Here is a 22052-nt window from a genome sequence, read left to right as displayed (position 1 = left end):
GCATTCCTGATACTAGTACAGTGGGATCTCGTTAGCATGTTTCTGAAGGGGCTGCAGATTTTAAACACTATAAGCTACAGAAAAATACCTATTTCACAATAATTAGATTTTTGCTTCAATGAAACTGTGAAATTAAGGGTACCATATTTGGGATAATATACAATCTGTTAATGCCACACTTCCTGACAAGCTGTCTCAGTTAATTATAATTGAAAGTTCACATTTTCAAGAACACACTCTGAATATCACATCCAGAAACATTTAGAATTACATGGTAGTGCATTTTTGCTTCTTGTACACTAACAAGGAGAGGTCCCCAATAATGGGATCCATCTATTGAAACCATATGTATGGTGATGTAAGTTAAAGTCTCACGTATGTAAGTTAAAGTCTCAGGTATTACATCCTAAACCATTCACATCAGTGGTTGCTTGTTTGCTAGTAATTGACAAAATAAAATGTTTATAGTTTCGTGTGAAGCTCTACAGCTTTAAATAAGCAACATATTATGATTCGATTGCATTGTGTAATGGTTATAGTACTAGCTTCATATGCAAGAGCGCATGGGGGTCAAATCTTGTTAGGTAGTTCAAAATTTTTTATTTTAAAATGTTTATCATAATGACTTTGATCATTATTTTCATTTCATTAATTAGTTTGAATGTAATTTTTTATTTCTGTTCCTTTGCCACATCATTTTAATCACAATATTAATTTATTCAGTTGCTTTCATTTTTAATTACCGTCATTCATTTTTGACTTGAAATCTTTGTGCATGTGAAGTTGATTAATTTATTTATATTTATCTGTCATTGCCAATGGCCTTGCCGCAGTGGTAAAACCGGTTCCCATCAAATCACCGAAGTTAAGCTCTGTTCGGCTGGGCTAGCACTTGGATGGGTGACCAACCTGTGTGCCGAGCGGTTATGGCAAGCAGGGTGCACTCAGCCCTTATGAGGCTAACTGAGAAGCTACTTTACTGAAAAGTAGTGGCTCCATTCTCGTGAACTGGCATACTGCTGGAAGAACAGTGTGTTGACCACATGCCCCTCCATATCCGCATCCAGTGATGTCTGTTTTTAGACTATCGTAACATTTAAACTCTTGAAAATGCCAGTCTATTCAAACATTTAAATCACAAATATTTATTGCACACTGGGCAAAATGAAGTAGGCAAAAATTTGAACAAAGGAAGGGATTAGAAGTAAAGCGAAAATCAAGCAAAATGAGAAATAGAAATTATGAAGGGAATAAAATGTACAAAAATATAGGATGACGAAACAGAAGAAATTAAATCGATTTTAATCCATGGGCGTTATGAAAATCACATGCACTAAGATTCCAAGTGGAAAAAGAATTACAGGAATTAAAAATAAGAGCAATTCAAAAAGTTAATATGATGATTAAAATGATGTACCAAAGGAATAGAAATAAAAAATTTCATTTAAACCAATTAATTGAATAAAAGTAATGATTGAAATCATTTCAATAAAGATTTAAAAATAAAAATTTTTGAAGCACCTACCATGGGTCGAACCCACTTCTTGCATATGACGCTAGTACTACAACCATTACACCAAGCAACCACTTTATATTAAGTTACTTATTTAAAGCTTTAGCCCATCACGCAAAATTTAAAAAAAAAATTTCGTCGATTACTGGCAAATGAGGGCCCACCAGGGTGAATGGTTGCAGGATGTAATACCTGGGACCTTAACCTGCGTCACCACGCAAATGGTTTCAAAAATTTGATTGCACTCTCCTTGGCTAGATCCAATTTATTGGATGTGTATGCTTTTACCATCAGCCAATTGGAATGCAGGACAGTCATGTGACATGAGTGTGGAGCCTCATGTGTCCAAAATACGAACCTAGCTTGAGGTGTAGAAAAAATGAAAATACTATAATATTTCAGTTGTTATTACAATTCTCTATACAAACAATTATTGTTCATTTATCATTTCTCCATTAACGAATCACTTCCGGTGACCGTTGCCATACCTTAACTAAAGACCTGGCAAAGAACCCAAGAAAATTCTGGTCGTATGTAAAATCGCTAAGGGGCTATAACACTTCCATCCAGGCACTCATTCACCAGTATGGTGTGCCTGTTAAAGATACCAAAATGAAAACTGAACCTTTAAATTCCACATTTAAGAAATCGTTCATGCATACAAACGCACTGTTGTTTGACCATCGCACAGATTTCCATATGAGTGACATAGTAACGAGCATCACTGACAGAGAGAAACAGCTGAAAACAGGTCCAGACAGAATCCCAGTTCGCTTCAACAAAGCGTTCTCTAGGGTAGTGGCGACTTACTTAACTTGCATTTATTGTGAATCTCACACCCATTGGGAAAAAAGTGCAGTTCATTCCTGTAAGTAAGAAGGTTTAAAGAACAGACATGTAAAATTACAGGCCAATATCCTTAACACTTGTTTGCAGCAGAGTTTTAGAACATTTTCTGAGTCTGAATATAATCAATTTCCTAGAGACTGAAAACCTTATGTCCACTAGTCCGCACGGTTTTAGAAATCATCGCTCATGTGAAACTCGGGCTTGCTTTTTTCTCGTGATATACTGTGGACTATGGATGAAGGACAACAGGCAGATTCCACATTCTTAGATTTCTGGAAAGTATTTGGCATGGACCCCCCCTCCCCGTCCCCATCCCCTAGACCGTTACTGAAGGTACAAATATACAGAATATGTTCTCAGATGTGTGAGTGGCTCAGACTTTTTAAGCAATAGAACCCTGTATGTTGTCCTTGATTGCAAAGTGTTTATCAGAGACAGTGTATTGCTAGGGGTGCCACAGGGTAGTGTGATAGTACCGCTATTATTTTTTCTCTGTACATAAATGATCCAGCAGACAGGATGGACAGCTGTCTGCAGTTGTTCGCTGATGATGAGTGACTGTAGGATGATGCAAGATGACTCAGACAAAATTTGTAGTTCGTGTGATGAATGGTAACTGGCTCTAAATGTTGAAAAATGTAAGTTAATGCAGATGAGTAGGAAAAACAAAACCAAAATGTTCAGTTACAGCATTAGTAATGTCCTGCTTGGTGCAGTCGTGTCATGTAAATATCTGGGCTAACATTACAAAGCAATATGAAATGGAATGAGCATGTGAGGATTGTGGTAGGAAAGGCGAGTGGTTGACTTTGGCTTATTGGGGGAATTTTAGAAAAATATGATTCTTCTGCAAAGGAGACTGCATATAGGATGCTAGTGCAACCTATTCTTGAGTATTACTTAAGTGTTTGGGATCTGTACCAGGTCACATTAAAGGAAGACATTGAAGCAATTCAGAAGCAGGCTGCTAGATTTGTTGCTGGGAGCTTTGAACAACACACAAGTGTTACGGACACACTTCAGGGACTCAAATGGAAATCCTCGTAAGGAAGCAATGTTCTTTTCGAGAAACACTATTGAGAACATTTAGACAACCAGCATTTGAAGCTGACTGCAGAACAGGCCTGCTACAGCCAAGATACATTTTGCGTATGGACCACGAAGATAAGATACAAGAAATTATGGCTCATACGAAAGCATATAAACAATCATTTTTTCCCTCACTCTATCTATGAGTGGAGTAGGAAAGGGAATGACTAGTAGTGGCAGAGGGTACCCTCCACCACGAACCATATGGAGGTTTGTGGAGTGTGTATGTAGATGTAACTGAATAGGGGTTGTCCTTTCAGTAAACTACCAGTATATCATAATCTTAACCTGACTGTACTGTAATACAGTAAGATACAGTGCGTAGTCTGGTCTTCACAGAGGTCTGAAAAATATGTCAGTAGTTAATTGTTTCTTTTGTCCTTATTTTAGTATTGTATTGTCCATCTTAGTTATTACATTAATCACTTCTTCATAGACTTCTAAACTCAACAGACAATACTTAACTGTGCCCATTGTTCCAGTAGCTTTTGATATTGTAAGAACCAACGAAGGTTCTGGTTTGTCTTCATCTTCACATTCCTGTTTCTCTGCCATCTGCTGCTGCAATACTTCATAGTCAGTAATGCCTTCGTAACATTCACCAAAACTAAGGTAGTCAGTGTTTTATACTTGCTCCATTATTATATGACATTGTTCAGCTGCGTTTCCTTCATTTTCTGGCGTGATGCTTTCTATAAGTATCTGATGAAAGCCAGCCTTCTTTAAGCAGTTTGAGAGTGTGCTTTCTCATACAGATTCCCAGCCACTTATGTGCGCAAATCTTCCTGTATTTTTGTTTCAGGAATTTTGAAGGATCTCGATCAAATGGCTGAAGGTGGTTGTGTAGTTGGGAAGAAAATCCACTACATTTATATTACCTAGATACGACGTATCTTGGAGATGCGATGCACATTGTTCAATAAACAGTACAATTTTCCTACTTCTAACAACCAGCCTTGCATCCTAGGCATGCAAGAATAGTTGGAATATAGTTTTTGTAATCCGTGCTTTCACATTAGATGTATGTGTTGTGGGTGAGAAAAATACTGACAATGCTGCGAGCGATCTGACTACGTTGTGTTGTTCTAAATAATGTGTGTAGACCAGTGTGTTAATCTCTTTTAGATGCTTAGTCTCAAGTTTCAATGATACAGCCATCATGTGATTTTTGAGAGTGCCATCAGTGAAGTTGTGTTTTGTTAAGAAAATCGAACAGGTGAATTTTGAGCAACATTATGCCATCAAGTTTTGTGTTAAACTTGGGGAATCTGCAATTGTGACGTTTGAAAAGTTGAAACAGGCCTATGAGGAACATGCCTTATCAAGAGCATGAGTTTTTCACTACCACAAATCATTTTTAAAATGCTGAGAACATGTTGAAAATGAACCTTGCTCAGTGAGACCTTCAGTTTCAAAAACTGACAAAAATGTGAAAGTTGTGTGTGCTGTTGTGTCATCAGACAGACTTTGTTCCTGCAGAACTATCAACCAAGTGTTTTTACAAAGATGTCCTTGAAAGGCTCTGGAGAAGGATGAATCAAGTGAGACCAGACATTGCAGACAAGTGGAGTCTGCATCATGACAATGCCCCATGTCACACGCTCATTGAATTTTTGACCTCAGAAGACATTCCTGTTGTTCCACAGCCCTTGTACTCACCTGATGTGAGCCCTTGTGACTATTTCCTTCTCCCAAAATTGTAAAATTCCTTAAAAGGATGTCGTTTTGGGACTCTGGAGAACATTCAAAAGAATGTGACTGACAAGTTAAAGGCCCTACCAGTTGAGTATTTCAGTGTTGCTACCAAGACTGGGAAAGACTCTGCTGATGTGTAGTTGCCAAAGGGAACTACTTTGAAAATAACAATATTGTTGTTTGACAAAAATAAAAACTTTGCTAGATAAAAACTCAGTCTCGTCACTTTCTCACACACTTCGTATTTTCATGGAAATGTCAGCAAATTTTTAAATCATTGTGTACTCTTTGCCTTTCCAATTATTAGTGGCATCATCTTTTCTGTTCAACTCTCATCACAACATAATAAGAAATTAACTAACCCCTCTTCACTAAATTTTCCACTGTGGCATTTCGCTCCCTGTACTCCTAAGTTCTATCGTACAGATGGTGAGAAAATAAGCCTGTTTCATCTGCATTAAAAACTTCGTTGGAACTGCAGCTTTCTATGGTTGATGGAAGATTATTTTTCCATGACTAAACAGTCCCAATGTTTATTCTACCATCCTCATCTCAAACACATTTGTACACTAAATTGTCAGTTCTTGACCCTTTCGATCCAGCCATTTGATGATTTGAAATCTGTGAGTGCTAACTTTCATACCAAATACGTTGCTTTAGCGCAAACCACAATGGTATACGAGGTGCTATCCAAAATTTTTGGGACTAGTGCTGCCATCTGTTGAAAACCTTACCTTTGGACTAATGGTCACCATCACCCTCGAAGTAGTTCCCATCTGCACGTACACACCAGTCACAGTGCTTCTGCTGCTGGTCAAACATTTTCTGGAAGTCCTGTTCTTTGAGGGTGTTTATCACAGCCAGCAATGCTTCTTGAATCCTCTCTGGAGTGTTGAACCGACGGCCTTTCAACTTGAGTTTCAGTTTTGCGAAATCACGAGGTGCCAAATCTGGCGAGTATGGTGGGTGGGGTACAACTGCCATGTTGTTTTTTGCAAAGAAGGTCCTGGTGAGCAAGGATGTGTGATAGGGCGCGTTGTCATGATGCACCAGCCAGTTCCTTTGATGTCAAAGTTTGGGCCGTTGTTGCCACATTTTCACGGTGCCATCGCTAAATGTCACAGTAGTACATGGAATTCACTGTTTGGTTGGGTGGGACTAATTATTTGTGCACAATTCCCTTGGTATCAAAGAAAACGATGATCATGCTCTTCACTTGGGGAGCCCAGGCTCTTCCAGTGGGAAAATTGTTGCTTTGTCTCTGGGTCATAACAGTAAATGCAGTTGAATCATTGCAAGGGTCTCCGTAGCACTTTTCCTGAGATGCACACAGAATTTGATACACACCCGCTGTTCTGTTCACAGATCCATCATAAAATCACCACACACCAAACACAGAGTATTACGGAAATCACTGTGGACGCCCAACATGTCCTCCCAGCTGAATGCCACTCTGCACACCTACTTATCTGATATGCAGCACCAGTCCGGAAAATTTTGGATTCCACCTTGTATTTGAAGCATGAGCTTATTTAATTCTCTTCAGTACCACATTTTCCAGTTCTCAAAACTTACTCTCATGAACTCATCTTCGTTTGCTATATCCTCCTTCCAAACTAGCTGCTTCAGTTTGCTCACTATTGTACTTAATTTTGATGGAAATATGTTCATGCAGTACAAGACGTAAACTATGGCTACTGCGCTTCATATCAACTGCCTACATCTTAGCACAGACGACATGGCAATGATCTGTTCTGACAATGCATTACGCATTCCAGATGGAAATGCATTAAGTTATGTTAGTTTTGACCAGTCTGTAGCCTTTTAAAGGTGTCCTCTGTGCAGACACCAGCACGTAGGTTGTAGGTCCATTGTCTTGGGGCTGGAATGAACTATTATCAAGGGACTGATGTTATGTAATTAAATAATTCATTCACTCTTTTCTACGGATACCACTCGTATTATTGTAGCATAATGCAAGAAACTGCAAGTTACGAACATTATCCATGTCACATGTTATTAATGTATTTACTAACTTTATCTTGTGACATCAGTACTTGATTACGTGTTACGGATTCTTAAACTGCTCTAGACTCATTATTCCTGCACAAAATTAGGATTTGACTGATGACTTAAGATATATGTCTGTCTGCCATGACTGCCCCTTCTGACCTGATTAAAACTTTACTGAATTTGCATAAAATTGAAATATAACTGTCTGCAGCTGACAACATGTCTGTCCACCATGACTGCCCCTTCAGATCTGATTCGGCAGTGCCACTACTTCACTTGGGAGCCTGGTCTAGGTGGGGCTTGAAGACACTTAAAGAACTTTGTTTTTTCATTAGCTTTTGTTTTTAGCTTTGCATGTAATTCTGACTTTTGAAATAACTAGATGACAGCATGCTATTTGTAGATAAGTTTAATGCACCATTATTAAAATATTTGAAAGAAAGTTAGCATTTTGATTCTCAGTCTCTGAACATATCAACTGATTGCATTGGTAGGCTGCATATATATTTTTTTTACTTTTTTTTTGGGGGGGGGGGGGGGGGGGTGTCCTCACTCAAGAAAGGTGCTGTCTGGTACTGGTACCTCACACAACTGATAACACCATACGCATGATGCTGCAACCTCTTCTGCTGTGAGGAGAGAACCTTGGAGCCATATGAGTCTCGTACAGATTCCTGTATGGAGGACATAGTGATAGACATCCCTGGGGTTATGAAGCAGCTGAATGGGTTGAAAATAAATAAATCACAAGGTCCTGATGGGATTCCAATTCGGTTTTACAGAGAGTACTCTATTGCATTGGCTCCTTACGTAGCTTGCATTTATCGCGAATCTCTTGCCCAACGTAAAGTCCCGAGCAACTGGAAAAAAGCGCAGGTGACACCTGTATATAAGAAGGGTAGAAGGACGGATCCTCAAAATTACAGACCAATATCCTTAACATCGGTTTGTTGCAGGATTCTCGAACATGTTCTCAGTTCGAATATAATGAATTTCCTTGAGACAGAGAAATTGCTATCCATGCATCAGCACGGATTTAGAAAGCATCGCTCCTGCAAAACGTAACTTGCCCTCTTTTCACATGATATCTTGCGAACCATGGATGAAGGGTATCAGACGGATGCCATATTCCTTGACTTCCAGAAAGCATTTGACTCGGTGCCCCACTGCAGACTCCTAACTAACGTACGAGCACATGGGATTGGTTCCCAAATGTGTGAGTGGCTCGAAGACTTCTTAAGTGATAGAACCCAGTACGTTGTCCCCGATGTTGAGTGTTCATGGGAGGTGAGGGTATCATCTGGAGTGCCCCAGGGAAGTGTCGTAGGTCCGCTGTTGTTTTCTATCTACATAAATGATCTTTTGGATCGGGTGGATAGCAATGTGCGGCTGTTTGCTGATGATGCTGTGGTGTACGGAAAGATGTCGTCGTTGAGTGACTGTAGAGGATACAAGATGACTTGGACAGGATTTGTGATTGGTGTAAAGAATGGCAGCTAACTCTAAATATAGACAAATGTAAATGAATGCAGATGAATAGGAAAAAGAATTCCGTAATGTTTGAATACTCCATTAGTAGTGTAGCGCTTGACACAGTCACGTCAATTAAATATTTGGGCGTAACATTGCAGAGCGATATGAAGTGAAGTGGGACAAGCATGTAATGGCAGTTGTGGGGAAGGCAGATAGTCGTCTTTGGTTCATTGGTAGAATCTTGGGAAGATGTGGTTCATCTGTAAAGGACACTGCTTATAAAACACTAATACGACCTATTCTTGAGTACTGCTCGAGCATTTGGGATCCCTATCAGGTCGGATTGAGGGAGGACATAGAAGCAATTCAGAGGCGGGCTGCTAGATTTGTTACTGGTAGTTTTGATCATCACACGAGTGTTACGGAAATGCTTCAGGAACTCGGGTGGGAGTCTCTAGAGGAAAGGAGGTGTCTTTTCGTGAATCGCTTCTGAGGAAATTTAGAGAACCAGAGTTGAGGCTGACTGCAGTACAATTTTACTGCCGCCAACTTATATTTCGCGGAAAGAGCACAAAGATAAGATAAGAGAGATTAGGGCTCGTACAGAGGCATATAGACAGTCATTTTTCCCTCGTTGTGTTTGGAAGTGGAACAGGGAGAGAAGATGCTAGTTGTGGTACGAGGTACGCTCTGCCACGCACCGTATGGTGGATTGCGGAGTATGTATGTAGATGAAGATGATGTCTGCTAAAGCCAGAAATATCAGCAATAGAAACACACTTCATACGTGAATTTTTGCGCACTTTCTCAATAATGTTCCACTTTTCTTCATTTTTTAACTGTCTTTTTGTCCTTGAAGTATTGGCACTCTGTTTCTGCGCGCGCACACACACACACACACACACACACACACACACACACACACACACACACACACACACACGGACTGAGAATCACTTAAGTGCTAAATAGGAACAAAGAGTGCCAGTGATTGAGCTGCACACTAATAAATATTTGGTTTATTTTTTGGCTACTACAGAAGTCTTACTGCCAACCTGTAGGTACTACTTTGTCATAACTAATGTAAAAAACAATCTGTATGACTTCCAGAGCTGCCACCACTGAATAATGCTATATCCCTGCACATATCCACATATCCTGCAAAAATCCTGCACCCACCACTCTCATCTCTCAGCGGCAGATGTTGCTGTGGTCCAACAGTACAGATTCCATCAAATCTGAAATCACTAAACAGAGGAGGAGAAGAAACAAACAAGTTGTTTTAACATGCTTTTAATGCAATTGGGAGTGAGACTTCCAAAAACAGTCATATTATGCATTGAAAATGCAGTAACAAGGGACGTACTAATGTGATTCCACTGTAATAGATGTCATCATTGCAATTAGGACAGTGGTAGAAGCCTATTAATCTAAATCATGTCTATGTGACATGATAAATGGGATATACTGTAACATCTGTTAGTATATAAAGAAAATATATACTGTGGCAAGTTGTCAAATGCATTTCTACCCATGTATTGACTCCAATACTTCCAAGTATTTTCAGAGGCTACTATTTTGTCCTATTATAAATATTCATGCTTTGCTCTATTTTTTGAGAAAAGAGAGAGATTGTTGAAGATGGGAGACATCAGTGGATAAATGTAGTGTGCAATTGTCAAAATACCAAATTTTTGAAGAGGTCTCTGCAGCATCCAGAACTACCATCAGATTTAATACTTGCAACATGATTATGTACTTGGAAATATTATACTTGTAAGTTAAGGTTTCTCAAAAATGATTCTGTGATTAATTAGTTAATGAAATATTCAGTATTAACTTTTTTTCTTAATTTTTAAATCACCTATAGCTGTAACAATGCATACTGCAAATGTAACGGAAATTAAGTGCTTCATTAATTCTAGAGTGTGGGCTTTTATAATAAAGGTTGCAACATATTTGTAGTTCCTAAAACATAACATTGACCACTTCTTGTATTTCATTGTTTGAGTGGACACAAGTCAAATCCGAAATTTAATGATAATCAAAGCATGTGTTTATGTTCTAAAATCTTTCATTAGCTGCTCTATCACGTAGAAGATTAGTGTGGTTTTATGCCTTCTTGCTATATGTTTATTTTGAAATGCTGTTGGGTATTCAGCTGGATAGTGTCATCCAAATGGTGTAATATTTCGGCTGACTGACTTGTTGGCATCTTCAGGTAGTAATCTTCAGGGCTGCCTGCAGGTAGTAACAAGTCAGTTTGTCGAAATATCACACCATCTGGATAATGTCACTTGGCTGAATACCCAGAAAGAATTTCTAAAACAGTTCTAAGGTTACTTTTTATCCATACACTTGAATCATCTACAGAAAGGTAAAATTTGTAGTTTCTGTCACGAATGTGGAAGACCATTAATGTGCATCAGAAAGAAAGACAACCGAAAATAGAACCTTTGATTAAACTACGCCTTGGTGCTTCAGATTGTGAGCGCTGTTGCTATGCAATCACCATGGAACCTATATTCTCTGTTGTTATGCAGGTAGAAAGAAAACCATGAATGTGTTGTATTCCATTATATTTTAATTTGCACATGATAATATGATTGTTCACACAAGCAGAAACATTAGCCAGGTCACAAAATATTTACATAGGTAATTGTTTCTGATTTATTGGCTCTAAGTTAAGTTATTTGCATGTTCTGTTCATCATAATTGCACCCTTTTGCTGTTACACGGAATGGGAAGGTAATGGAAAATATGGCAGTATACTAACCATTTACATGATTTCTTAAGGTTTTTTTGTTTAACATGCATACCGTGATTCAACTCTTCTGTGGAGTAGGAGGTATCAAGCAGATGTTATTTCATTTCTTATTTAAAGTTAATTTCAACAATTTTATGAAAAGGATAGAGTGCTACTCACCATATATTGGAGATGTTGAGTCGTACACAGGCAGAAAAAGCCTACTAAACACACAAGCTTTCAGCCGGAAGGCCTTCTTCCGAAATAGACGACACAGGCAAATGCAGACACAGCTCACACACACATCACCACTGTCTCCAGCTGCCGAGACCAGACTGTGAGCAACTGTGCATGATGAGAAAGCAGTTAGGGTGGTGGGAGTGAGGAGGAGGCAGGGGTGCGGAGGGGGAGGTAGAACAGGTTACGGGTGGTGGACAGTAAAGTACTGTTTGTGGGAGCATAGAGGGACGGGATGGGGGACAATGACTAACAAAGGTTGAGGCCATGCGGATTATGGCAATTTACAATATATTGCAGAGAGTTTCCAACTGCGCAATTCATAAAAATTAATGTTTGGTAGGAAGGATCTAGGTGCCACAGGCTGTGAAGCAGTCATTAACGTGAAGAATGTTGTGTTGGGCAGTGTGTTCAGCAGCTGGGTGATCCAGCTGTTTCTTGGCCACAGTTTGTCACTAGCCATTCATGCAGACAGCCAGTTTGCTGGTTGTTATGCCCATGTAAAATGAAGCATAGTGGTTGCAGTTTAGCGTTTAGATCACATGACTGGTTTCACAGATAGCCCTGCTTATGACTACACTGCAGTAGGTGACATTGGGGGGATGTGTGGGACTGATCTTGCATCTTGGTCTATTACAAGCATATGAGCCGTGAGACAAGGGAGTGGGAATAGGGTTTATGTGGGGATGGATCAGTATATTAGGTGGACAGCAGAATACAGCTGTGAGAAGGGTGGGGAGGATAGTGTGCAGGACATTCCTCATTTCAGGGTACGATGAGAGACAGACAAAACATTGGCAGAGAATCAAATTCAGTTACTCCAGTCATGGGTGATTCTGAATCACAAGGTGAATGCTCCTCTGTGGTTGTATGGTCTCCAGTCAACCACCACCTCCGAAACTCCCACTTATGGCCACAGAGGAGCCTTCCCCTTGTGGGTCAGAACCATCCAGGACTGGAGTGACCAAACCACATTCTCCGCCAGGGCTTCAACTACCTCTTGTTGTGCCCTGAAATGAGGAATATTCTGCCCACTATCCTTCTCACCCTTCCCACAATGGTATTCTGCCGTCACCGAACCTACGCGATATACTCATCCATCCCTAAACAACCCCTGCTCCCAGCTCCTTACCTCACGGTTCATACCCCTGTACTAGAACTAGATGCAAGAACTGTCCCATACATCCTCACACCACCTGCTACTCCAGCACAGTCACAAGCATCACCTATCCATCAAAGGCAGGGCTGTGAAACAAGTTACGTGATCTACAAGTTAAGCTGCAACCACCATGCTGCATTCTATGCGGGCATGACAACCAACAAGCTGTCTGCCCACATGAATGGCCACCTACAAACTGTGGCCAAGAGACAGCTGGACCAACTATTTGCTGAGCACAAAGCCCAACACAACATTATTCATTTTAATGACTGTTTCACAGCCTGTGCCATCGGGATCCTTCCTACCAACACCAGTTTTTATGAATTGTGCAGGTGGAAACACACTCTGCAATACATCCTACATTCTCGTAACCCCCTGGCCTCAATCTTTGTTAATTGTTGTCCTACACCCACCTATCCCCTCCCCTGTTCCCACTCCACAGCCTCCTATTCCACAAGAACACCTGCAGTCTGTTTACTTCTCTTGTTTTCCACTAGCCCTTCCCCCGTCCTGCCCTCCCTTAAGCATCCCGACTGCACCTAACTGCCCTACCCTCTCTACACCTCATCCCTGTATCCTCCCCCACCTGCCCCCACCAGTAAGTAACCAGCTCTCCCTCCCCCTTCCCACCCCAGCCTCCTCCTTACCCCCACCAAACAGTATGCTTCTCCCATCATGCGCAGTTGCTCACAGTCTGGCACTAGCAGGCAGAGACAAGTGATGTGTGTATGAGCGAGCTGCGTTTGTGTAGGGGTGTGTGTGTGAGTGTGTGTGTGTGTGTGTGTGTGTGTGTGTGTGTGTGTTTGTGTGTGTGTGTGTGTGTGTGTGTGTTTTTCAGGAGGAGGCCTTCTGTCCGACAGCTTACATGTTTAGTAGTCTTTTTGTTGTGCCTTTCTGCGTCTCTGCATCTCCACTATGTGGTGAGTAACAATCTATCTTTTTCATAATATTTTTATTATTCCATCTTGAATTTTTCATTGTTAAAGTTAGTTTATAAGCCATTGCATTATTTACCTCTCTGGGTAGGTAGTCAAAGATTTTTATGGCTGAATACCTTACTCTTTTCTGTCAAAATTATTTAACTGAGTGGATAAAAAATCTACTAACCAAGTGGTGGCAGAGCACACACATAAAAGATGGTTGTAAGTGGCAAGCTTACAGAGCCAGAGTCCTTCAGGCAGAAGGGTTGAAGGGGAAGGAAGAGAGGTGAAGGAAAAGGACTGGAGAAGTATAGGAAAAGGGGTAGATTTCCGGAGAGTTGCCCAGAACTGCAGGTCAGAGGAGACTTACCGTGTGAGGTGAGAAGGAAAGACTGATACTGTACGGTAAGTCTCCCCTGACCTGCGGTTCTGGATGACTTTCTCAAAATCTACACCTTTCCTTAGACCTCTCCTGTCCTTTTCCTTCACCCCTCTTCCTTTCCCTTCAACCCTTCTGCCTGAAGGAGGAGCCACTGGCTCTGAAAGCTTGCCAATTACAACCATCTTTTTTAACAGTGTGTTCTGCTGCCGCTTGGTGAGTAGATTTTTTTTATCCATCCAATTAAATAATTTTGTCAATAATTGATTGTTTTCATTGTTACTCCTTTCTGTGGAACACTCAAACTGCGTGATAGATATTTTTAAATATTTCTCCTCTTAGTATTATGTCTTTTGTTTTCAAAGTATGGTTGATTTGTGGACAGGATGTGTTACCCTTATTATATGCTTCTGTTCACTACAGCAGAATATGATGCCATAAGACATAAGTGAACAAAAATGGGAAAAGAACGTCCACTTTTTGTTTTGGTATCCAAATGCTGATACTATTCATAATGCAAAAGTCGTAGAGTATAAACATTTAGGATGGTCTGTAACAGAAGATTTCCAATTCAGGTTCTTATCAGTATCAACACTTAGAAATTTATGTGGGTGTGTTAAGGGTTCTTGTGTACATTTATTTATTTATTTATTCATTTTTTCCCAGTAGGTTCCAGGAGGTGGTAAGTAATCACACTGGTTGATAATTGTTAACATATCAACTACACTCATGCTCATAAATTAAGGATAATGCTGTTATGTGGTGAAACAACGCTCTGGTGGGCGGTTTGTGGGTTTAAATCACCTCGGGGTGTGACCATGTGGTGCATTTGACCTGCGGTCGTCGCACGGTGGTGCTGGCAGCAGTCCACATATGCAGAGATGTGTTGGTGCATGTCAGAGTACGGTGCAATGAGTAAGTGTGCAGACATTTTCAGTTGTGCTAATGGTGACTGTGTGTTGAAAATGGCTCAAAGAACACATATTGATGATGATATGAGGGGTAGAATGCTAGGGCGACTGGAGGCTGGTCAAACACATCAGGTCGTAGCACGGCCCCTCCATGTGCCACAAAGTGTGATGTCAAGATTATGGCAACGATTCCAGCAGACAGGAAAGTGTCCAGGCACTACAGTATGTCCACCTTTTGAGGGGTGATGCATGATAACGCACGGCCCCACCGAGCTGCTATTGTGGAGGAGTACCTTGAAACAGAAGATATCAGGCAAATGGAGTGGCCTGTCTGTTCTCCAGACCTAAACCCCATCGAGCACACTCTCGATCGATGTATTGCTGCACGTCTTCAAACTCCTACGACACTTCAGGAGCTCCGACAGGCACTGGTGCAAGAATGGGAGGCTATACCCCAGCAGCTGCTCGACCACCTGATCCAGAGTATGCCAAACAGTTGTGAGGCCTGTATACGTATGCACGGTGATCATATCCCATATTGATGTCCGGGTACATGCACAAGAAAGAGTGGTGTTTTGTAGCACTTGTGTTTCGGGCGGTTTTCTCAACTTATCACCAATACCGTGGACTTACAGATCTGTGTTGTGTGTGTTGCCTATGTGCCTATGCTATTAGTGCCAGTTTTGTATAGTGCAACATTGTGTGGCACCACATTCTGCAGTTATCCTTAATTTATGAGCATGAGCGTACTTTTATTGTGAAGTGGACTGACAACTCCAGGATAGCACATTTCAGCCTGTCTGAAGAAAGCCCCTGAGGTAGTGATGTCGAGGGAAATATAGCTAGTTGAGTCCTTTCTTAAATCATAAATTTTTCGTACCAAGCATATTTCTCTGCACTAAATGATTGACTTTATATACAACCTCCTTGAAAATTACTGGTAGTAATGCATAATTATTTGCTGTTATTTTATTTACTTTTTGTTGAAGTGGCCTGACAACACCTTATTCAAGACTGACATGGAAAATACCTATATGAAAAAGTTCATTAAAGAAGTAATAAAATGTATTACAAAGTTCACTTGAGTGACATGATTATTTTAGTACTGGTCTCACTACGACACCATAAATATTGTCTTAAAATTTTGTCTTGTTTCTTTTTTATTATTATAGTCATAGTTTTTAACACGTGATTCTGCTGCCAAGATTACCATCAGTGTTAGTGTAATATTCAATTTTACCATTACTTATGAATTGTGAAAAATAGAAAGGCAAGGTTCACTAGAGTAAACAAAATTGTGCCAGGAACTTAAATATAGTCCTTATTTTAGCATTAATGGAAATGGATAATTAACTGTTTCAGGTGTAAATAGTTTTATCGGTTCAAAATCATAACTGGTTTCAGGGGATATAAGCCCATCTTCAGCTGTACAAGACTGCAAATGGAAAATGGAGATAATTATACTTTGTTCATTCCCCTTTTGCAGTCTTGTGCACATGAAGATGGGCTTATAATCGTCCAAAACTGGTTGTGATTTTGAACCAATAAAACTATTATCAGTTGAAGCAGTTAATTATATGATTGAACCATGAAGTGCAGTTGTGGATGTCCTTTGAACTAAATCTTATTTTATAATTAAATTTGACATAACAATGCCATTCTGGTGAAATTGGTGAGCTAAGGCTATTCTATTCATAATGTGTTATCCAAACATTAGAAACCAACATAAACTTCAAATTTGATTATGTGTTCTGTGTTAGTATTACTTAACTGTTTATACCTTTGCTGTAACTATAAGTTACATTTCTAATATTTTTCTGAAATTAGTGCTTATCTCATCCTTAAAATTTCAGCACATTTCTGACACTTTGGTTGACAAAATTTTGATCACTATAAAATGAAACTTGTTACTGAAATTGTTAGAAAATGATGTATATGCCTTAATTGAGTTTACAGATATCCCAGTTACACCCCCATCCTTCTGCATGCTGTGGAATTATGGTACCACGATCCTCAGGTTACCACGCCAGTTCTCAAATTGTTTGCAGAGTTAGTACAAAATAGATCACAAAGGTTACAATTCGACGTATCCTCTCCCAATGGCATCCTGCTATTCAGAGAGGCAAGCAAAGTAATATGCAGCTATGGTAAGACATTTTTCATATCAATACCTTTTCTCAAAACATTTGTATGTTACCATTCAAAATTTAGGTTTTTAAATCATTCATTTTATGTTACGTAAGTGATATTTTTAAGGAGAGTTGAGCTGTTGTGACTAACTGTGACCATGCAGTACACACCATTGTTAAAAGCTGTAATAAATGTGAATATTTACCAATATTTTGAAAAGTATAGTTGCTGCTCACACCCTCCCCCCACCCTCCCTCCTCCTATAGCAGAGTTGCTGAGTCACAGATAGGTGCAGTAAAAAGACTGACAGTTAGTGAGCTTTTGGTCAGAAAGGCCTCCTTCAGAAATAGATGACGGGGCACGTGCATGTGCGCACACACAAATGCAAGTGACCACAGTCTCTGGCTGCTGAGGCCAACCTCCCATCCCCCACCTCCCTCTCGCAAGACTGGCAATCTACGTCTTGTGATCTGTTTTTCTGCGAAAGCAGAACTGACATAATGGCCATCTGATCCCTTTTGGTGTTGTGAGGCTCATACTCAAACCCCATCATGTATTAGAATTAGTCTCTTCACTCATTTTTGAATAAGAAAAGAAAACGACAAGCAACATAAAGCCAACCGGAGTACACAAAATATTTGGTAAAGACTACAGTGCATTTGTTTGTGAGTTTGGTAGTGTTGTAAACATAGTGCTTCAGGTCCGACCTCTTCCAGTATCTTAAGCAACCGTAGTTGAAAACACACCCCACCTAAAACTGTCACATAGTATGTTCACGTTTGTATACATGTACTCTAGCTTGAAAAATGATCTGCCCTAAACCTACTGAAGTTGTTAGTCTTGCTTATGTGCCTGCTGATGACTCAATGCCATTACTATTCGGCAAGTTGTTAGCTTTACCTGTAAATTATTTACATTCTACAAGAACTTCCCATACCATATTTGTAATATTTTTAAATTTTGATAGATATCTTAATTTTGCTATTCCAGAAACTTGGGTCCTGTATCATTATACTGATTCTGACATTTCTCACTTCATGGGTATTTTCCAGGCAATGCTCAGTGATGCCCTATTTGCTTCGCTATTTCATTTGAAGGTGTCACTGATGTTTCCCACATACAACCTTCCACAGTGACATAACATACTAAATGCAATTGCTTCATATGTGCAAATCCCACAGTACTTCAAGTTAACTGCCTGACACCTTCAGTGATAGTTGCTGGTGACGTTTGGCAGGTTATACTTGCTGGTGTCCACACAGGAGTGGTTGTCTATTACGCATTACTTTACTCAATTGAATTTTTATCTCACAATGTGAAACAGAATTTTAGTAAACAGAGGACATTAATCCTGCATAATCAATTTGACATATAACCAGGTAAAGAATGTAAGTAGATTATGATATGTAAGGCTTTCCGTATGCTGTTTGCACTTCAATTCCCTCACTGCCTTTAGCAGTGTATTTTTCCTCGTTTGTTACATGGTAGGCTTTCAAAGCACATGCCGACTTCGGCAAGTCTCAACATCACCATGAGCATCTCCGAAGATGTCCAGCACAGCTGTGCAAAATTCAGGAACTGAAAAGTTTCTTCAACAAAGGCCATACAACCATCAGCAGCTATGAGATCTGGTTGTGAAAGCCTTCATTGTATGAATATTGTAGATCTTCAGCAAGCTGTTCCAAGAAAGTTTGAAATATTGTTAGATCGAATTGCATATAGATTTGTTGGCAGACTGTTTCTCTGTGGTGTTTCTTTCATCTATAGGTACACTCATTTCCTTAGCTAAAACTGTGATTACTAAATATTTTGATAATCAGTATCCATAGATAGCCTCAAGCTTGCTTGTTTTAATTTTTCTATTCTTTCTTGTTTAAGAAAGAAATAAAAGTATAGCTATGAATACAAATGATAAATTCAAATGACTTATAAATTGTACCTCAGCAATTCATTAACTCCATTTGCTTGTAGCTGAGATAAGTATTGAGTAACTCTTACTGTTTTCTTTTTCTTTTTTTAACAGGAACGCACATATTAAATGTGGATGTACCAAAAGACCAGATATACCCAATGAAGTTGAAAGGAATTTCTATATGTTTTTCAATGCTGAAAGCTGCTCTGTGTGGTAGTTATGTTAATTTTGGTGTTTTTCGATTGTATGGTGATGAAGCCCTTGATAATGCTCTCAATACATTCGTGAAGCTATTACTCTCAATACCGCAGTCAGATCTGTTGGTAAGTGACTTTTTTTCAAATTTGTGTTTTCAGAGTAGAAAACACACACACACACACACACACACACACACACACACACACGCTGAGGCACCAGTTAGTTCGGATGTAAGATGGAGTTACCAAAAAAAAAGTGCAGTAAATTTTATAATATCTGCGACAATGGAATCAGATGTCAAATGAGACAACTCTGTGGAGTTGTATACATGACATACAATGTCCATTAATGTAACATCTGCTAGCAGTCAGTGTTGGTTGAGTACATGACTATTTTTAGCATGTTTCATTAGTTGTTAAGTGTATTCATATTTCTAAGACTGACATAAGGTATAGACTGCTGCTTTCTCAGTTTTATTATATCCCTACTGTTTATCTTCCAATAATATCTTAATATTTACTAATGACGTAACTGGATCAATAAAAAATTTACTCAGTAAGCACCAGCAGGAGAACCCACATACATATGAAGGTACTGAAATTTGCAAGCTTTCAGACCCAGTGGCTCCTTTTTCTGGCAGAAAGGTTGAAAGGGAAGGAAGAGGGGTTTAGGGAAAGGATTGGTGAGGCTTAGGAAATGTGGAGAGTTCAGAAAAGTTGCTCAGAACCCTGGTTCAGGGGAGACTTACTGGACAAGATGAGAAGGAAAGACTTCATCAGTCGCTTGCTGAGTAGATCTTCTTGTCTATCCAATTACATTTTATTTCCAAAAATTATGTTCATTGATATTTACTTAATTATGTTGTTTTTCAAAGAAAATTGTTTACTTTACTGTAACGTTAGATGCATATTTACAATATATTTCTGTTTGTCACGCAACTAAACAACAAACTGCTACTTGTCATCAGTGCTGTATTAAGCCAGTTCATGGCTCATAGACAGTGCTAAGAAGAGGCCCTTGGTTTGCTTTAGTCTCAAAGTTTAGGACATAAAACAAAACAGCTCTTTACAAAAAAAAAAAAAAAAAAAAAAAAATTCTCTGAATTTAATTTGGACAAATTTACAGATATCACGTGTCAAATCTTTGTCTCTAAGCAGGTCACACTCAGTGTTCATTAAGGTGAGCTCGCAGGGACATTCTTGTGCGATGGGTCCTTAACTCATATTTAATGTGCTGTAATGTTAAAACAGTACATTCTCCACGGCAGTTACTGATCATCAAGGACAAGTAGATGCATAAGACTATTTCTACGTCTGGGAAACACGATTCTAGTAAATTTTCCATCAAAAGTTTATAAAACTACGTTCCAGGATCTCGTACTTTTTGCTGTTGATAGCAGCAACCACACCTGCTTTGAGCAGCTCAGCAAACTGCAGCAGTTTGTCACTAGGCTTTCTTCCAAATTGTCCGGGTAAGCATTGGCATTAAGATCTTTTCCGCTGTTAAAGACTTAAATTGCTGAAGTATTCCAGTTACACTAGTTACTTCATGGTACACTTCCATGCATTTAGCTAATGCAGACAGCACATTATCAGTTATGACAATAAACACCTGAATTTCAAAATGTTGTCCAGGCTTTGAGTATAGTAGAGCCGCTAAAATGGTTGCACTTTCTATTTTGCTTGTGTCGTCGTGAAGTCTGTTGCTTTGTTTGTTACACCAGGTCAGCACTTGGGCTTTTACTTCAGTATCTGAAAATGTGAACTGCATTGCTTGGATGTAACCATGTAAAAATTTATAAAGGGCATATCCCATGTTAAGATCGTGATCAGATGACTGCAGCAAAGCGCTAGTTGCTTGCATGCGCTGTTGGATTTTGTTCCAAGCAATAGTCATTTTTTCCAGACTGAGCAAGTTGGTGCAGTGGTTAGCACACTGGTCTCACATTGGGGAGGACGGCAATTCTAACCTGTGTTCAGCCGTCCTGATTTAGGTTTTCCGTGATTTCCCAAAATCTCTTCAGGCAAATGCCAGAGTGGTTCCTTTGAAAGGGCAGGGCCGACTTCCTTCCCTGTCCTTCCCTAATCTGACGGGACCGATGACCTCACTGTTTGGTCCCCGCCTCCCGAGTCAACCAAGCAACTGTTTTTTTTCCCATTTCAAAGTTATCTATCTTCAAAACTAGTCTTTAAGCCTGATTACAACACTCTACCATTTGATTTAAGTTTTTATGTATATAATCTAAAGCTTTTTTATTAGTGGTAAAATTTCATACAAATGCATTCGTAGCATCTGCTCGGGCAGACCACCTAGTTCAGAATTGGAATTTTTGAAGTAGTTTATTTCATTGTTTTCAAAAGAAGACCCCCATCAATAGGTATAAATGGAAAAAAATGTAAAAGGCTTTCAACGAAGTAGAAGAAAAATTATGTTTGTGTACAACATTCTGTAGCACACATGACAGCCAAATTTAATGAATGTACAAAGTAAGGAATGTATTCTGCATATTTATTTGTTTATGTTTCTGAGCCACTGTACTTCCCACACGTCTTACTGTCATTGTTATAGCTTTGCCCACAGCATTCTTTGATATCAGTGTTATTCTCATTTCAAAAATCTAGTAAACCATGAGCTAATTGCTCAGTATTATGGCCGTCCATGACCAAGAAACTTATAAATGTTTCCACTGGTCCAGGCGCTGTCACAGTTTGTAGGTCTACAGGCAATATGTCTGGAATGGAATCCAATGAAACAAAATATTATTTGCATCTCGTAATTTTGCAAATAACATGGTCCTGTCTACTTGATGCATTTAGGTAAATAGATTG

General features: G+C 39.5%; 1 protein-coding gene across 4 annotated transcripts in view; it reads left to right on the top strand.

The window, feature by feature from the left end:
* The window catches only part of LOC124600531 (exportin-7), a 243836-nt gene that overhangs the window by 176545 nt on the left and 45239 nt on the right, over positions 1 to 22052 (top strand). For all 4 annotated transcript variants that reach the window (XM_047136171.1, XM_047136169.1, XM_047136170.1 and 1 more), the window contains exons 16-17: positions 16941 to 17131; positions 19138 to 19349. In XM_047136171.1, coding sequence (XP_046992127.1) covers positions 16941 to 17131; positions 19138 to 19349 — 403 coding nt within the window. The remainder of the gene's footprint in view (positions 1 to 16940; positions 17132 to 19137; positions 19350 to 22052) is intronic.

This window comes from Schistocerca americana, chromosome 1, assembly GCF_021461395.2.
Source record: "Schistocerca americana isolate TAMUIC-IGC-003095 chromosome 1, iqSchAmer2.1, whole genome shotgun sequence".
NCBI classification, from domain to species: domain Eukaryota; kingdom Metazoa; phylum Arthropoda; class Insecta; order Orthoptera; family Acrididae; genus Schistocerca; species Schistocerca americana.
The sequence above is the reverse complement of the archived record's forward strand: the minus strand, read 5'-3'. Positions and strand labels throughout refer to the sequence as shown.